We start from the raw sequence: 12912 nt of genomic DNA on the forward strand, positions 1-12912 counted from the left end.
TAAAAATCTGCTAAACCTTCCCCAAGCATTGTCTGAACATTTGACTGTCTTGACAGCACTGGCTAGCAGTTCATTAGCTCTACACACTCTAACTACTGATAATCAATAGCAGTCAGAGTTAAGAGCGCAGATATCAGAAGTCATTACAGAGGAGCAGTCATGATGGGTATTGACTGCTGTGACTCTAAGACACTTTAACTCTGGAAAGTGGCATCTGAAGACTTGCTGCCATGGCTAGCTGTCTTATGTCTCCAAAACTGACCTACCAGGGATACCTAGGCACAGGCTTCAAAAAGTAGAGTTACTTCACAAAAAAGTAGAAGTATGTTTAATGTCAGCTCTTTCTCAAGAACCCTTATAATCTTCATTCTGTAGTCACCAGACAATTTTGCTTTCAGTAATCTGTATATACTTTTCATTTAAGGTATTGTAGCTTGTAAAAGTTCCATCTATAATTTTCTGAAATGTAATTCAAAAGTTATTCTTCACAGAAAGGAAAGGGATGAGGAAAGAAAATAAAATCAATCTCATGAATTACTGAGTTTGCTCAGTCTCACACTTTCTTTCCCTCTCAGCTGGAATCTTTTAATGTTATGAGATGAACAACTAATCTTTCAGATACACAAGTCCATCTTCATATTTGATTCCTCTTCTTCTAAGCTTATATTTTCTCTGCTGATTTAAGAACCATAGCCAAGGACTTTATAGATTTTTTTCAGTGGGAGAAAAGTTGTAGTGATGGCTGGTTTTGCTCATGACTTCATCATTCATTCTTCTGTTGAAGTCAAAAGAAATATGTGATATTATACAACAAACTGCAGTAATGTTTAATTGACCCCAGCTGGTACCAGGCCTTAACAGGAGACATCCTCCTTCAAAATATTGTCAATGACAGCAAACCCCATCCTCACCGCCTCCTAAAAATAATGTACAATCTGTTCTGTCACTCACAGATCAAGCAAATTAAAGAAAACAAAAGGAAGAATATCCTAGCAAATGTATACTACAGGCTAGAGAATACTCTCTCTGAAGAATCAGTGGAATTTAAAAAAAAAATCTAGCCTCCAATTGTTCAGGAGTTTAATTTTCTGGGAAATGCAATAGATTTCTTCCACAGCCACCATCACCTTGGCCAATTCAAAACACAAATCATTGTCTGCCTTCAGTAAGAACAAGTCTAATACTCAGATTTCCTGCTTAAACATAAATTGATTCCATTCTCACTCCCAGCTACCTTATCTGCCAATACTGACTGATCTACAGCATGGCAAGTTACAAATGAAATACTAGATGCAGCGCAATTTTACTGTTCATGTAAAATACACAGATAACATTCTTATCTTCTGGACTCCCTCAAATTGCTATGATGAAATTTCCTAATCACTACTTCTACATCAAAATGCATTTCAAATACACCTCCAGCAGTATCCTATTATTAGCCACTCTGCTCAACATAAAACAGAAAGCATACAAACTACTATACATGAAAAGCATGCAAAGTATCATATATATCATTATAAAGATGCTTCTTGAAACACCCCTAGAAAGCTATAACATACAGAAAGCCCTCAGACACCACTAACATCCATTGTGTATCATTCTCTCACAATGCCCTGCTCAGCAATCTCAGACCCTTAACTAAATAAACACAACACTCCAGAGAAATCCATCAAGTCTTCCCCGAGTCCTCTAAACCTCTTAGTTCTGACTCTGAGGGAAACTCGTAAAACCCAGATGATTCTGCGAGCTAAAACATAAACTTCAAAGGGTGCTAAGCAACACAACAGAGAACATTAGGATTCTAATGCTTTATAATTCTCACTCATCCCTAACAAAAAGCTCCATATTCATCTCTGTCTCCGTGCCTGAAAGGACTTAATGACTCTACTGTGTCTTCTCTGGATAACATTCTTCTCCTTCCTCCACCCCTACTCCACAGGTGTCCACTATTTTTTCCTTTCAAATGATGCAGGTAAGTAAACAGGTTGAACTCATAAAAATTTACAGCTGTTCTTTGAGACCTCTCCTGCTATTACAGATTTTAAGAGACTCATATGGTCAAAAGGAGGCATCTTTTACAATTATTGCAATAATTCTAGGATATTACCATCTCCTTACAAAATCTGTAACGCTTGTATTATTTAAAAAATCACAATTACAATGTTATGAGTGTATTAAAGCATTTGTTGTTAACGTAAAGAATTTCAAGTGCTCATGTTAACAGAGATAAATAAAACAAACCATGCAGAGCTTCAAGAAACCTGATTACAATGTTCTTTTGTCTACAATAGAAAAAATATTCTACGCTGCACATAAAATTAAGATAATTATCTACTAGTTTAATTTAAGGAAAAGCATACATGCCTCTTACTGCAGTAACAAAAGCAATTACTTTTGTGGTAATTTAAATATTAGATTTGGAATGTTTTCAAAATAAGCATAATAATGTTTTAACTGCAGTTTACACCATAAAAAATTCAAGTAGTGTCCTTTTATGCATCTGCAAATTTAATTTTAAATGTGCTGAAACTTTATGGGTACAGCAGTATAAAAATTATGTTAACCAGCATTTAACAAGCACAGGAAATATACTGAGAGTTATGCAATTATTAGCTATAATTTACATATATATGTAAATTACACAGTATAGAGGTATATAAGCAATTCTTATAGTGGTTCAGTTAGAAGGAGAACTACTTTTTAGAAATGTGATCTGGTACTGGTTTCTGCTCTTGCTTTCATTAAGTCAGCAAGCCAAGAAAGTATGGTAAAAAATTACTGAGATGAGCTTGTTAATAATGTTGGTAGTTTTGCATAGGAATATTAAACTCACACTATATTTATTTTATTATGTAAGCAAGCAATGTTTTTTATACATTAATAATTTTCATTCGATAGTTTACAAGGACAGAACCAATTAAAACCCAAACTTACTAAACTGTCTGTTTTTCATGTAAGAGATCTCTACCACATGATTTTCAAGTTGTTTGGGTTTTCCTATTACAAATTTGCAGAATAGATGCAAGGTAATTTTCTAATTATGTTTAAGCCCGGAGTCCACCAATGTTAGCACAGAAGAGGCATACGTTATATACTGTCACTTCTGGAAGCAACACATCATCCTGAGCTGCAACAGAGACTCACAGCTGAAAAGGGCAGTTAAAGCTCCATCCTTTTCCAACAATTCCCTACGTGTTCTCTTCAAATTACACCCAGCATAGTACCTCACACAGCCTTCACACAGCCCTTTTCTTCTCTGTAAATAATCAGCAGCTGTTTTGCATATGTCAAAAGAGTTTCTTAACAGAGAAATAGCAGGATCTATCAAGGCTGCAGTAAGAATGACCCTGATGTTCCAAATATTTTGCAGAATATAAAAATATTTATATGAAATTCTGTTTTTAACCATTAGAGGAATGATGAATAATGAAATCCAGCAACATTTAGTTCTTAGTCACAATATACTTACTAAGTAAAAAAAACAAATTGCTATTCCAAAAGAAACATTCTTCCAGCAGCAGTATTTTAAAATTGCCATTAAAAAGAAGGCTGATAGGTGCTGTAAGACTTTCTAACCATATTTTATACATTATTGAAAACTACTAGTTAGAGTACAGGGGGTTTGTAAATTTCTATCAGGGACCATACAATTTGAATGTGGCTTGTTTTTTTTTTTAGGTGGCCTACAAATTAAAGGACAATTGTAATGGATTTGATTAATTACATATGGCATTACCACATTACGAGATAATGGGTAGTTTCAAACAAAGCTCTACAATGCTTTTCTAAGTAGGTGAATTAAAAAATCATTTTTCTGAGGAAATTAAAAATTTAAATAGAAACAAGAATAAAAGCAAGATAATATATCAGTCTTAAATGTGTTTTCTTCATCATCTGAATGTACACCAAGTGAAAGGAGTAGATATTTTCAATTATGTTCCAATACTCCCAATTATGTTCCAATTCATTTTTCAGTCACTTCCTGTAGCTATTTAAACACAAATGTATCTAAACCAAGCTATGCCTAAAATAAAATCCCTTATGCTAAAAATATTTCATTTAAAATATTATAAAATATTTTAAGATTTCTTTCTTCCCTACTGTGTTATATTTATAAGGAAAACATTCTTATTTCTAATAGGGAACAAAGTAAAAACAAGTTTTGAAGAAACTATAGGACAATTTCTTTAAGTATTAGTAATAGATAATTTTTTTTCATAACATTTAACATGATCACCTCTTTGTGGTAACTCCTGGATAAAGCAAGAGAAAGCAAATGAAGAAATTATAATTTTCAAGAAACTATCATATCATGAAAGGTTCTTGAGACAGAATTTATTTTTCTTGAACCAAGAGGACAAAAGATCTCTTCTGCTCTAATCAGTGGCAGCACTAACCTTTTCTAGCTAGCTGGGATCTCAACAGTGTGCATATCTTACAATATTTAACCTGTGACTTTCTGACTCTAAATGTAATTTAAAGAGAACATTCAGCAAGTTAGAAAGAAAACTCATATTCAGGAATGTAGTTCAAAGAGCACTAGCTAGTGCATCAGCAATTTGGATAAGAGGAAGTAAGCATTTGTGGGCACAATTCACAATATCCTTGATATACCAGTCAGCTGGGTGGCCGGGCCCAGAGAGTGGTGGTGAACAGTGCTGCATCCAGCTGGGGCCAGTCGCCAGTGGTGTCCCTCAGGGGTCTGTGCTGGGGCCAGTTCTGTTCAATGTCTTTATTGATTACATGGATGAGGGGATTGAGTCTTTCATTAGTAAATTTGCAGATGACACTAAGCTGGGATTGTGTGTCAATCTATTGGAAGGGAGAAGGACTCTGCAGAGAGACCTGGAACAGTTGGATGGATGAGCAGAGTCCAGTGGGATGGAGTTTAATAAGTCCAAGTGCCGAGTCCTGCATTTTGGCCACAATAGCCCCCTGCAGCGTTATAGGCTGGGGACAGTGTGGCTGGACAGTGTCCAGGCAGAAAGGGACCCAGGGATGCTGGTCACCAGCTGGCTGAACATGAGCCAGCAGTGTGCCCTGGTAGCCAAGAAGGCAAACAGCATCCTGGCCTGCATCAGGAATAGTGTGGCCAGCAGGAGCAGGGAGGTCATTCTTCCCCTCTACCTGGCATTGGTGAGGCCACACTTGAGTGCTGTGTCCAGTTCTGCCCCCTCAGTTTAGGAAGGACGTTGAGACACTTGAGCGCATCCAGATGAGGCAATAAGGCTGGTGAGGGGCTTGGAACACAAGCCCTGTGAGGAATGGCTGAGGAAGCTGGGGTTGTTTAGCCTGGAGAAAAGGAGATTCAGGGGTGACCTTATCACTCTCTACAACTCCCTGAAAGGTGGCTGTGGTCAGGTGGGGGTTGGTCTCTTTCTCCAGGCAGCAACTGACAGTACGAGAGGACACAGTCTGGAGCTGCGCCAAGGGAAATTTAGGTTGGCTATTAGGAAAAAGTTTTTTATGGAAAGAGTGATAAAGTACTGGAATGGCCTGCCTGGGGAGGTGGTGGAGTCACCATCCCTGGACGTGTTTAAGCAAAGACTGGATGTGGCACTCAGTGCCATGGTTTAGTTGAGGTGTCAGGGAACAGGTTGGACTTGATGATCTTGAAGGTCTCTTCCAACCTTGTGATTCAGTGATTCTGTGACTCTGTGAAGCAATAAACCAAACCTACAGCTTGTATGAATCATTACAGCTCCATTAATTTCAGTGATAATAGGCTGATTTGCATAACCTGACAGTCTGACACAAATCTATTAAGCTTTTCAAACTTTAGTTTTTGACATATAACCGGTTCTCAGAAGAGATGACATGGGAGTTTACTCCAACATAGCATTTGTAATGGTAGATGTTCATTATAAGTATACAGATCTGAAAAATTAGTTCAAGTACTAAGGTTCTAAAATCTACAGATTAAAGGTAATACACTAATTACTTCTAAGAATGTCAAAATGGAACAATATAAAAAATGCAATTGTTTTTAAACTAACAGCAATTTATATGTATGTAATTTCATGTTTCCTTGTGTACTTAGGGAAAAAATTTCAAGTAAGAACACAGAAGACCAGGCACCTCAATAATTTTAAATATTTAAACATTTCTGAGGTTCTCAAAGTCCAGCAGGGATCTCAGTTGACTCAGTGCCTAAAATTCCATTGCTAAAGTTTGCTGAAGAAAAGAAACCTTCACCTTAGCACACCCTAAGTCAGCACAGTAATGGTGTGGTCCTGGGTGACAAATTTCCTCTGGCAGGGGAAAGGTGAGCCCCAGGGCAGAGGCCACTGCTGAAAAAGAAAAGATGTACTACTTCACTCTGTCTTTACCCATCCTTCTTCCATTTTTGAAAGGTGGACTTTAAAGCTGAATTTTAGGATGTTGAGAAGACACAGATACTGCCTTGTTTTAGATTAGATACCTGAATTCCCAATTCCCAGGAATTAAAGGCTTATGCCAGTACTGACCAATTTAAATTCGTGCCCTAACTACCCTGCCAGAAACTTGTATCTCAATCCTGGCCCTTCTTCACATGCACCATATATGAAAGAGGCAAAGCCAATTGCATTCAGCAAAGGGTATTTAAAGATGGTAATTTAAATGCACATAATAATGCTTCAGTCATTGTCTGAATCTAAGTCATGCAAAGGTCTCAATACAGACTTGAACATTATTCTCTTTTTATTTTTTTTTGTTGACATTATTCTCTTTTTTTTTGTTGACATGCTCCTCTGGCCTTTTAAAAATATATCTGAAATATTCTATTGAAATAGAGTTTAATCACAATACACATTTTTATGCCTTACACTGCTGACTAGATAATTAACCTAAAATACTAATCAGAAAGCAATACCTCATGGTTTTTCTTATATATTGGAGTTCCAGATCGAGCCTCCTGTCTCAGCAGGAAAATTGCTGAAGCATTTACATGTCCCAAAATTAATTCAAAACTCAAGGCCTCGAGGACAAGGCAAAGTCTTCCCAACCCCCATCCACCCCTAAAATGCTAAGCAAACAAAAAACCCTAATAAAACTACAAGCAATATTGTATGTATCTATGGCCTGTTACTTGAATCGATACAGATAAATTAGAAGTACATTCCTTCTTGGATCAGGTGATATTTCAATTTTGGACAGAATTAATGTCTGGGCGGGGAGGTGACTTGTATATAATACTGAATGGTCAGAACAAGATATAGAGCTTGGGAAGTGATGTGTGTAACTGCTTATCATTAAACAGCGGAGAAATTACTGCAACAAATTCCCACATCTGTCTCATATGCAACTCCAACACGCCTTTCAACTTGTTTTACTTCTGTATTTATCCAAGATGAACTCTCCACAATGAAATAAAACTGTGAGCAAAAATGTAGTCACTGTCTGCCTGACAGACTCAGAGGTGTTTCAAGTGGTAGGGCAGGCTATATCTCAACTAGATAGCAGAAAGAAGTTTAGAAATTACCCAGAGTTATATGTGTTACAAACATTGAAATACAGATTATTATGAAAGGAAGCCAGCAGGTACAAAATTCCTTCATTTACTATGGCAATAAGGCACATTATATTTTCAGTCTCTTTTTTAAACAAAAGAAACCCATTTTTTTCTACTAATTTGACATGCACAATTTGTTTCATGCCCTGCATATGAAGCAGCACAAATCCAGTCAAAATTATAACCCAGGTGACATTTTAAACAGAATCACAGGAAGGATTTGGTGTGTTGGCCATAAATAGAAGTCTAAAACATACTGATTCACATCTTGGCTCTAGTAAATGTTTAGCTATGACTTAATTTTCTCTGATTTCCGTTTCATTATGCTCATAAGATAATGAGCAGAGTGCATTTACAGAAAGACTAATTTGCTGGTTCTATCTGCAGTCTTTTGTCTTCATACCTTTCAAGGTATGCACTAAGCACTTAAAACAGCCTACATTATCACTCCTTACTGGCAAGCAAAGTAGCTGAAGAAGATAAAAGATAAAATGACAGGAGCAATAGTAAACAAATATCAGCTCCTCATAAGTTCTCTTGAGTCCAAGTTCCTATTCCTTTCTTTCCTCATTATGTGTAAGAAGTTCTCTAGAATAAGCATGCACTGCCTGAACAATTAGCCTGACTGACTAGCTAAAATTTTCTTTTACAAACCTGATTGCTGCTTTAATTGTTAGAAGCATATTTCAAGAATAGTTTATTTCAAATCCATCATAACTTCTTGTTTACCACAATGAATTTCTGAAAAAAAAAAGTATCAGCTAATGCAAGTCTAAAACTGGATATAATAATATTCTTTAGTTGTGGAGAATTTTGTGAGCAAATACTCAAAACATTCATGGTCAGAATATTTCACAAATATGTAGAGATGATACTGAAAATATCCTCAAACTGGCATACACAAAAATGCGTATTCTTTGGAAGTTTACACTTTTAATGGTATCAGTAAACAAAAATATTTAGAGAATGTGTTTGCATTTAACATTACTTTATACATATAAATGCATAATCAGTCTTACAAAAAAAAATAATATAAACTTAATCACAATATAAATGTTTATACTATAGTTACTCTGGCTTCATGAATGTTTTGTAAACAACTATTTCTAAACCACATGGGGATTTACCTCAACTGACCTTAAGCATTTGAAGTTGACATACGGTTTATGCTAGAGATCTAAATCTCCTCTTCAGTCACTGAAGAAAAAGATAAATATCTTTGAAATTATTAATGAGTTTTTACTTAGGAATCTTACAGGGTGGTGAACTAAGCCCTGAAGATAGTTTTCAACCTGTTGAGTATTACAGGAGCCATGATAACATGCCTGTGTGTCTAGACCAAGTCACAATGGATCTCATCTTTTATGATCAGAATATCATTGCCTCTAATATATCAGCTAAGGCAAACTTCTCATTATTTGAATACTGATTGACACTGGCAAGACTTGCTCTAAAAATACTTGGTAAATAGGATAACAGAATGATTTAACTTGTGCTCCTGATAATGTCTGGAAACACACAATTTACAGTGTAAGAAATATGTTTATGTCTTGTTTCTTTTAGACCATACTTTCTGGAACTATCATACATACTTTGATATCTGCATCTCTTCACTATGTTAATGCACAAATGTGAAAGTCCATTTATAAAGGAGTGAGTGCCTACCATCAGATATTAGAATTGCCATGTTCCATTTTAATAGAGGTATTTTTCCTCTCTGCAATGGGCAAAAGGTATTTGTGGCAAAGAGGTCTATGAACTGAACATGAGTCAGCACTGCAATGTTGTTTTTAAAAAGATGTATGTTTGATCTCTTAACTGGGATATTTTGGGACACACTGGTGAAAAATGAGATCCTGGCATCTAATTGCCTACAGAAGTGACAGACATACTAAATAAAGGGGTAAACCACATGAAATGTCAAGATAGTGACAATCGAAGAAAGAAGTGAAGAAACCTCTCCAGAATGTACTACACTGTAACATTCTTGTTAGACATTGTGTCATGCTTGTTAGAATGAAGGTATCATTCCCATTTAAACTCTGGAAAATAGTTTATCTTTAATGTCCCTTCCAACAGCCAAATCATTCAATAATTCTATAATGCATTAAGCAATTTTTCTATTGTATTCAGCACTAGCAAGTACTATTCTTAGCAAAATATTCTGTCCTATTTAAGACGCTAAGATTCTGGAAAAAATTTACAAACTGCAGAGGATCCAGAAGACCAGAGGAGAGCAGCAAGTACCATCAGCAGTCTATAAATACAGGAAAAATATAAAGGTCTATAGGAAAAATATAGTCAGTTGATTTTGTACAATAAAACAAGATTATTTAAGTGAAGACTTAAACTCTTGAAGTCTTCAAATAAACACCAAGGAACTGTAAAGCAGAAGGCAATAAACAGCTCTTTTTGTCTACTGTAGACAGGATTAAAGGCAATGGGCTGAAATGGCATCAGTGTACAATAGACTAGACAATAAGAAAAAAATCCCATATTTGTAGCAAGAAGTAAGGTTTTAAACAGCATGCCTAGGTAACTAAAGGATCATCAAAATAGTGAATTTTTCAAAGTAATTTAAAAGAGTAGTTTACAAACGAGCATAAACACAGACCAGGTCAGATCACCTTGTATTGTTCCATCTCATCACATCATTCCTTATATCTTTTGCTGCTCCCTAACCATCTAGTGATAAATTACTAGTTCTACCTTCCCAGTTTCATTCCAGATGCTTTCTCAAATATTGTGTCAGTCACCACAGCTTCTAGAGCGATCTCTGTCCATAGATTCTTATTTTTTCTTCTATCTCTCTTTCAAAAAGAATTAGCGTCCATTAAGTCTCATCAGTGTGCACAGCTCAATATGTAAGTAGTCCTTCAGACTCACAGTTTCAGTAAAGCTTAATTACATGTTCTCTCATAGTCTCCTCAGTTATATTTTGCTAAAAATCTATTAATACAATTCCACCAATGGGGTAGCCTTTCTTCACAAAGCCTCCTTGTGGCTGGAAGTTGAAGGAAAAATATTTTAAATAAAATAAACATGCATCAATACATTTGATTGATAGCAGCTGATCTGCTGAATTGTATATCCAAACCTCTGTAAAAAATCTGAGAGCATCTGTAATATGTCATACAAAATTGCAGGCCCCTTGAGGCCATCAGTACACAAAAGTCTACTCAGATTTACAAGCCTTTTAATAACTGCCAGAGCTTCCTATATTTGGGTTAATTTAATTAATTATTTCATATTAGGATTGGGAAGCCTTAAAAGTCATTCTTTATCTTCATTATGTGCTTGTCTTTACTGATGCATATCCTTAATTGTGAACCAATTGATTATATGAAGCAAATACCTAACTCCAGAAATATCTAACAGCCGCATTTTTAGTTTACTTTATTACCTAAAAGGACATATTGATAAGTTATGCAAAAAAATATTCTAGAAATGCTGGTACTTTCTGAAAATTGAGCATATTGAAAGAAGAATTTTACAATTCAACAAATAATTATTACTATAACTTAATTGCCTAAGTTATTTAGTATTTTTTAACAAAAAAATATCAATTGCAAGAAATACACACAACCACTTCACATTAATCTATTCAATATTTCCTAAAATATAACACTGAATTTTTGAGATGTATTACCACTGAAATATAAAAAAAACCCTATGGTATAAATTTGTAAGATTAATACAATGTATCTTAAAGTTTCCAAGCTAAAAGACATCTTCTGGGATTGGTCAAGTAAAAGCTTTGAAGTTATGAAGATTTGCCACCCTTATCCATTCTTAGCAGGTAATGACAATGATGACAAAACAGATAAGAAACTGTTGTAAATACAAAAATGCTTCTTTCCTGACAACTGAATAATTATGTGTTCTATATTCACACACACACACATATATATAATACTTCATATTGCATATTGAGCTTTACATAATGCTACACATGGGCCAATTGTGAAAGAAAATAACACTCCTGCTTCAAAGAACTGATTCAGAGGTTCTGTCATGGCCTCTCAATTCTGTGCTTCACAGGGATGATATTGAGTAATTAATTTTTTTCTGGGATATACTTTGAAGTTAAAAAGTGGTAGCAGTTCATGCCATAATCAGTCCTCAAATTCAAAACTTCCTGCACCCAGAATCACCAATTCAAGAGTTTTCCTTAAGCAAATCTACTTTGTTGCAGTTCAGTAACATTGCTTATGTCCCCTGTACCTATGCAACTCTTTTCAAGGTGATCAGTTTACAGTGTGTTAAGTGGTTGCACGTAGGTCAGCAAACAGAATCCAGGATCTGATGATAAGCAACTGAAGATTAGAAGCTGAACTACAAACATTTAAAACAAACAAAAAAATGTTGTTCTTTGTGGATACAAGTCCACTAGTGGAGTGGAAATTGGGGGAAAATGTCATCCCTCTGCTGAAGTTCAAGTCACAGAAGTCTGCACTTTTTCATCCAGACTTTTCCTCGGGCAGTCTGCTCAATCCAGTTGAAAACACCAATGTAATTTTCTTCTACTTCTTGCCTCTATTTAAAATTAAGAAACATAATGAGAAGTATGTAATATGCTTACTATTAAAATAGATCTGCTAATGCAGAGAAGTTTGATTCTTTCAATAGTCCATGGTATCTTTTACAAAATAGAGTAATACATGAATCAGAGTATTATCTAAGAAAAAAATTAGCAGCAATCACTGTTCCAAATTGAAACCACCTTAGTTTTGTCTAAAAGATAAAAATGTAACTGAAAAGGCATACTCCTCCTACGACATATTGACATATATACTATCTGTCAGGCTGAAAAGGTTTTACGCTGATCAAGCACATGCCTGTGTTTTCACCCTCAAAAAGAAAAGCCAGGGACCTTCAAGTACAGAACACCTGCCTTGCCCTCTATCCTAACCAGTTGTTTCTGTATTGCCAGCAACACAGCCAGATGCATGAGACTGTGGTGAATCAATGCTTCAAAGCACAGCTATTCCTGCAAGGACACATTTAGCCCAGGAGAGGGACATGGCTTTGAGATCCATTCCACTCAGGAATCCCAGGATGAGCCTATCAGCTCCTGGGGTGATTCACAACCAAACTAATTTTGTCTTTTCAACAGTCTTACTGATCGTGGAGGACTAGTTTCATATACTGGCAGAAGTGGAGGAAAAATAAAAAAGGAAAAACATTCAGAGATTCAGTGTATCTTTCCATCCTAATCAAGACCCAAAGACTCATCAAGGATCAAAAGGAAGTTTGTTACAGATAAAAAAACAGGCCTGTTTTAGTATAATGCTAAAACTGATGTGCCATTATATTACCCACCTTTTTGGGGAGATGGGAATATTTTTCTCTTATCTTTTTTTCTTCATAATTTCATTGATTTTACAGGTACCAATGACCCAAAATATCTGCCTTAAAGA

The 12912-nt window shown here is 35.6% G+C and overlaps 1 protein-coding gene across 13 annotated transcripts in view; it reads right to left on the reverse strand.

The window, feature by feature from the left end:
* The window catches only part of IMMP2L (inner mitochondrial membrane peptidase subunit 2), a 419562-nt gene that overhangs the window by 341704 nt on the left and 64946 nt on the right, over positions 1–12912 (reverse strand). The window contains exon 4 of one of the 13 annotated variants that reach the window (XM_053942042.1): positions 11967–12028. The exons of the other annotated variants lie outside the window; for them this stretch is intronic. Within the exon in view, the coding sequence (XP_053798017.1) occupies positions 12016–12028 (13 nt within the window). The 3' untranslated portion in view covers positions 11967–12015. Of the gene's footprint in view, positions 1–11966; positions 12029–12912 lie in introns of those variants that run through there. 13 annotated transcript variants of the gene reach the window in all.

The sequence above is a fragment of the Vidua chalybeata genome, chromosome 5 (genome assembly GCF_026979565.1).
Source record: "Vidua chalybeata isolate OUT-0048 chromosome 5, bVidCha1 merged haplotype, whole genome shotgun sequence".
Lineage (NCBI taxonomy): Eukaryota > Metazoa > Chordata > Aves > Passeriformes > Viduidae > Vidua > Vidua chalybeata.